The 6,135-nt window shown below is 36.3% G+C and overlaps 1 protein-coding gene across 2 annotated transcripts; it reads right to left on the bottom strand.

The window, feature by feature from the left end:
* Positions 1-1,817: 1,817 nt before the first annotated feature.
* LOC120083195 (putative E3 ubiquitin-protein ligase LIN-2) lies at positions 1,818-5,861 on the bottom strand. Of its 2 annotated transcripts, none has more exons than XM_039038838.2 (7): positions 4,745-5,861; positions 4,492-4,636; positions 3,412-4,382; positions 3,178-3,325; positions 2,720-2,968; positions 2,301-2,610; positions 1,818-2,215 (listed from the first exon to the last, which is right to left on the bottom strand). In XM_039038838.2, exons 1-7 carry the CDS (start codon positions 5,773-5,775, stop codon positions 2,046-2,048), a joined length of 3,024 nt encoding a protein of 1,007 aa, XP_038894766.2. In that variant the 5' UTR covers positions 5,776-5,861; the 3' UTR covers positions 1,818-2,045. The 2 variants fall into 2 exon arrangements, with proteins under 2 accessions (XP_038894766.2, XP_038894767.2); XM_039038839.2 differs by having other exon boundaries at positions 4,498-4,636.
* Positions 5,862-6,135: the final 274 nt, after the last annotated feature.

The raw sequence follows: 6,135 nt of genomic DNA, 5'->3' as shown, positions 1-6,135 counted from the left end.
CCAATTTAAGATCTAGTTATCTATAATGAAAAAATTTACAAACTCAAGATTTCTAAATTTGCACTTTATTTTCAAGCATATTAAACCTACACTCCAAAGTCCAAGCAGGCTTCTTAAATTCAGATTTTCCAAACCTCCATCCAAAATATAGTTTTCTCAAACTCAAACTATCTAATCCCTTAGCTTAAACCTTAGACTTAACATTCTTTCGCTTAGAATTTCAAATCGCATCAAACACCCAAGGTTTCAAAATGTAATATTTTAGTCTCGAGTATTTAAAAATAAGTTTAAAAGATTCTTAAATAATTTATTATTATTATTTTAAATATTCACATGATATTTTAAATTAAAATATTTAATATTGGCATGATATTTTAAATTAAATTTTTTTTTATCTTTTTTCTCTCCCCCTTCTTATTTAATTATTACCAAATAGTTTCTACGTTGTTAGGTGCTCTGTTTTATTTTCCCATTGAGGCCAAACCATCCAAACATAACTCTACAAACAATTGAAGATTCTATATATCTTAACCTCTCTTTAGACAACTATGGAAATAAATGAACTTTTTTTTTCTTTCCATTTTTCTCATAGGCAATCATGATTGGCTTTCATTAAATGTCATATGGTTGGGATTTTGTTGGTTTAGTTTGGTTGGTTTTGAAGTTCCCTTTTGCTTGTTATACATTTAGACAAAGTGTGGTGGGTTTTGTATTGTGTATAGGCTGGCAAACTAACAGCTTTCTCTTCTTGTTTCTTAGTGAATAGTGGTAGTGGGAACTCAAAACTTTTTGTCTCATCTCTGTAGTCTTTATAATCATCTATTTCAACTTGGTGAAAAAAACTTCATGCCCTCATCCACATCACATATCAATCACCCACATTCTTTCTTTTCACCAAAATAATGCAAATTTTGCAACTTGGAAGTTTCTTCCAAACCTTCACCCTTCCACAACTTTCTATTATTTCCTTCTACAACTTTTTTCCACTTTTAATATCATCGCAGCTTCAAAACATTCGGAATGTTACTTGGAATGATTTGATATAAAGCACATATGTAGGTGAATTTCAAAAATGACAATGAATAGTGTTATTCGAAATCATTGTGGAACAGTTTAACTAAAAGTGTTTTTGTAAATTTCAGTGATGTTTGGCCCATACTTCATAAATTTATGTTAAATAACTCAACTCCACTAACTTCAACCGTGTTCCTCATTGAAGTTTGTACATTTATCGATGAAATCCATCTTCTCTTCATTTTTTTTTCTTTTACTCATTTATCGAGGAACTCCAACTAAACAACTTTACACGCTGAACATAGACTTCCTAACTTCAACATATTAATTTCAAACTTTAAAACTCAACTCAACGCCTCAAATACTCCCTCAGTATCGCCTAAAATCACTTCAAACATTATCAATTTCAATTTGAGTGATGGGTTTGATTGCTTCAATCATCAGAAATGGTGTCAACATTAGTTTTTATTTCTTAAGTCGATAGTTCGAGGGGGTCGTAAATGTAACTAATGGTTGCCTTACTCCAAAACAAATATGTGGCATGCCAAGCTTTGCCACTATCCAAGATGCGAAGACTTGGGGGCCATAAGTGCTTCAATAGGCAAAAAAACAAGAACAAAAAATCTTCAGAGAGTGTTTTCTATGTGAGCATCCAACAAGTCACTGCCCCCACTTTCACTTGCCTTTTGCCTTATAATGCATTTCACCCCATTTATCAGAAGACACTGATAGAAACTTCCCAACAAATTTTGAAAGCAACATTTGCTAAATGATTGCCTTACTCCAAAACAACACAACCCCAGTCAAAAAACATTTCAATATGTTTCTCTTTTTAACATCAACAATGGGGCTTTTGTCATAACTTTCCTATTTACAAAAGGATAGGAGGTCGTAAATGTAACTAGAAATTACACGTAAAAGCTCGAAATGGAATAATCAATCAAATAAAAAACGAATATATATATATATATATATATGATCATCTTGATGAGCAGGAAATGGCTACAACCAGGAAAGAAGAGAAACCTGAATCATTTTCTTGTGCTTCTTTGAATGTGTGAATTCTCGTGTTCGGTATATGGATGCATCGATCGGCTTTTAAGGATCAAGGTCAGTTCTTCTGCTGTCCATGTTACTAGAGAAAGATTTTGAAGATAGTCTAAAGTGTCTTCATCGAACAATCGGAAGATATGCTTGCATTCTATACACAAAGTTCAAAAGAACAATGAAGATTTGTTTGATGTTATATTTTGACTGAAAAATGTAGAGAGTGAAAGAACTCTCACCTGTATACTTGCTGAGATTAAGCAATGAATATGATGCGAGCACTTGGTCCTCAACATCTTTGTCGTGATTCAAGTATTTTATCAAGGGCGGTACTAGAATCGAGGGTGCCATCAAACATAACTTCTCATCTTTAATAACAAACAGGTATCTGCTCATCCATGAAACTGTGATAAGACTTGCTTTCGCTAGACTTAATATACAACTCGTCATCAATGTCGAAAGGGCAGACAATAAACTCTTATGTCCATGGTTAAACAATACAGTAGCTGCTTTCAACTGCCAATTCACCACATCTTCTTCCTCTTCATACTGATCATTTGGAGTGAGGGAAAATTATATATTTAAACCAATATGAGAATCTATCTAAACAAATCGTTGTTGAGTAACAAAATCCATGAGAATTTGAAGCAAAGCTCACCAATTGCACGACATCATCGTACAGAGGCTGGCTGTGAGATGAATCCCCAGAGTTCTCTTTGAAACCTGCTAGTTTTAGAAGCCAATTTTCTGTGCTTGGTTCTCCGGTACATGAAAAACGACCTCCCAAAATCAAGAGAGCTCTAGCCAAATTGTCCTGTCCCTTTTCTCGACATATTCGAGAGTTCAAGGCAGTTATAATTGTCACGATGGCCTCTTCTCTGAATATGCTGCAGTTGAGGGAGTCTTCCTGCAATATGACTGCAACTTCATGTGGGAACCATTCAAAGTATTTAAAAGCAATCACTGTTAACAAGAACAAGTACTATTTTCTTGTCAAAGAGACTAAGGAAAAAGATTAGAACTTTAGAAGACAATAGAGTAACCAACTCCATCAATCTCTACTTTTAAATTTAACCTATTTAACCATGCTTTTCATAGAATCAAACTCTGAAATACCATGAAATCAAGCTGCAATAGTATTGTTGCAACTAAAGGCTGCTCCTCAGGAAGAGCTCGCTGAAGATAAACTGACAAAATGTTCATGATGCCCAAGCCACTCCATCCTTCTTTAAGTCCATCCAAGAGATTAGTGATCCTTGTTCTTCTGTTAAGTTATTCAGTATGCTCGATTAATGGGTGAGCTACCATAAATGCAGCATAAAATCAAGAGGAAACAAAAACAGTTCATACCTACTAAGGCAGAGTAGGTCCACAAGTAAAGCCAAACCACACCTATCAGAGTTTTTGTTGCTTTCATGAACAATAAGTTCAAGAAGTGAAGCCTTGTTCAGATTCTCGGCCAAGTAGTTTCGACAGCTTCCATCAGCTTGGATACAACACGAAATAATTGAAACAGAATTCTTCCTTTCTTCAATCTCACCTCTCTCTAACCTTCTCAGCAACAAACTTAATCCCCCAAGCGAAATCAAGTGTCTACAATTCTCTAAGTTTCTGTCTTCATCAAACCCTTTCAGGAGTTGGTCTAGAAGGTAAAATGCTGCTTCATGTGGCTTGCACCGTATCGAGAATAATGTCTGTAACTGGCCTCCAAACTCCAGTACTCTAAGGACTAGTGGTAACCATTCGACCGAAATCATCTGTTTTGCCTGTGGCTTTGATAGATAAAGTAAAATTGATGCTTTGAGGAATAGACTGCTACTTTTCAAGAGTTTAAGAAACACTTGAAGCTGTGGATCAGAGTTCAATATAATCTGTCGAATAACCTCACTCCTTGCAGCAAGTTCTGCTAAAACTGAAATCACTAATTCTAAAATCTCATCGTCGTCGGAAGCTAATAAAACCTCCAGCATTCCCTCGACAACTGGTGGCTTCGATAATGCAACCTCAATGGTAGTGTCATCATGGGCGTCTAACCAAGCTTTGGTTACTACACGAATGGCTATCTCACATTCACTCAAGACATCCGAGGAGCAGATTGCAGTTATGGCCTTGCTGAAATCGTTGGAAAGAAGATGGTTTCTTCCTTCCACTCTAACAACGCTGTTTTTGGTAATCACATTGCTGCTTTCCAAGTATTCTTTTGTTATATTCTGACAGGTGAAGAATCGAAAATAGTCAGATTTTACGGTCTCGCGCCATGAGTCAGTATTATGACCTCGGTAATCAAGGATGGATGGCATTCTACGGTTGTTGTGTTCATCCTATAGAAACAATAAAGAAGGGAGGAAAAGAAAAACAAGTTCATTTAGATTTTCCTAACATAACCAACCAAATGATTCTATATTGAAGATGTAAGATAGAGTTACAGACACGAACAGAAGCAATATTTTCATAGTTCTTGTCTGAATATAAGATCTCCTTTTCATTTGAACTCCTTGCTTTGGCTGCAACCACATTTCCACTCCTCAATTCTGCTAATTGCTGGTCAAGACTTGGACCAAAAACAGCATGATATCTTTCATCATCACCAAAACAACCATTAAAAAAGCACTCATCAAAACACTATTCAGGTGGACATTTCACTTCAAATAACATAAAGAAACATAATCTTGAAGCAACTTACAGATTCTTATTTGAAGACGACTGCGAAAAGTACGAATCCGATGATCTTCTGGAAGCCTTATGGATGGATTTTGAAGGTGAAGGAACCACAGGAACAGGAGGGGCTCTGGCTCCATCTTTAAGCCATTGTATATAATACAAAGCAAATTGAACAGTTCCCCTATCCATATGCTCATTATAGACCATACTCAAGGCCTTGATTTTCCTGTCCTTATGTTCACATTCAAAGTTGGACACAAATTCAAGCTCCTGATTGTACCAAACCTTCAAATGAAGGAGATGGGGAAGAAAGAAATGCTCCCAAAGCTCTGGCAGAAGATGGGTTCGAGCAAAAAATGGAGAATCACAAAACACTTGAAGAAGATGCTTAGCAGAAACCTTCTCATTCTTCTCTATCTTGTAAACAATCGCTAAATAGAGCTGAGCACATGAAGAAAGATGAGACTGAGCACCATTTTTGGTCGATTTTTTTGCAGAATTCAAAGAAGTAATCACCATATTAAGAAGCCCAATAGAATTCCTAGAAGCTTTCATTCTCAATTCCCTTTCATTTCCCTGGCCTTCTTCAACTAATCTGTCAACACTTTTCATACCCATCTCCAAATTACTGCAAATCCCACTCTCCATTTCCCCTTTTCGTATCAAACACGGATTACACTTTTTTCTCATTATTTCTCTAAAACTTTCGTCCTTTGAGTACCTCCCCACATACCCACTAAGAATAGAAACCACAGCTCGTATAGCAATTTCATCAATGGCGGGTTCCTCCATTGATTTACAGAGCAAGGTCTCGGAGACCGAACCGACTCGTTTAGAGGAATATACGGAAGACCCATTTCGTATAAGAGGTTTTTCAGCCTTTTTCTTTGAAGAATCGATGATTTTCTTGTCGTGGCAAATGTATATGGGCAAAGTTACAGAATCATCTGGGGCTGCTCTGCTTCTTCCTTTGGACCTCAAGGATTTTCGAGTAGTGGGGAAATTACTGCCCTCAAATCCTTCTCTAGTGAGTAATTCTTGTAGAGACGCCATTGTTTTGGAGGTTGAAGAAGAAGAAGAAGAAGAAGACTGAAATGTTGAAGGTGCAAAAGAAGAGAAGGAAATCGTTCAGCCAATCCATTTCGACCGGCCGGATTGTTCGTTTGTTGTCTTGTTTTTTCGTAATGAACCAGACCGGACGGTTCAATTTGATGACCGTTAATGACAAGTATATCCGGGCCCACTATTGGATTTGGAATTTGGAACTCTTAACTAAACAAAAACCCTATAAGAAAATATGTAGTTTTTTTTTTTTTTTGGATGACCAAAAAATATAGGACACCTTGAAAAAAAAAGAGCAAAATAAATTAGAATAATAAAGCTTGTAATAAAGCTTGTAGTCCACACATTTGT

This window comes from Benincasa hispida, chromosome 8 (assembly GCF_027475165.1).
Source record: "Benincasa hispida cultivar pf3 chromosome 8, pf3_genome.v1.1, whole genome shotgun sequence".
NCBI classification, from domain to species: Eukaryota; Viridiplantae; Streptophyta; class Magnoliopsida; order Cucurbitales; family Cucurbitaceae; genus Benincasa; species Benincasa hispida.
The sequence above is the reverse complement of the archived record's forward strand: the minus strand, read 5'-3'. Positions and strand labels throughout refer to the sequence as shown.

Bases quoted from the DNA above. Each gene is read 5' to 3' on its own strand.
- LOC120083195 (XM_039038838.2), bottom strand. From the start codon at position 5,775: ATGGCGTCTCTACAAGAATTACTCACTAGAGAAGGATTTGAGGGCAGT. The intron at 4,637-4,744 runs GTAAGTTGCTTC...TGATGATGAAAG, and splicing joins TCGTCTTCAAATAAGAATCT to ATATCATGCTGTTTTTGGTC. The intron at 3,326-3,411 runs GTATGAACTGTT...ATAACTTAACAG, and splicing joins GACCTACTCTGCCTTAGTAG to AAGAACAAGGATCACTAATC.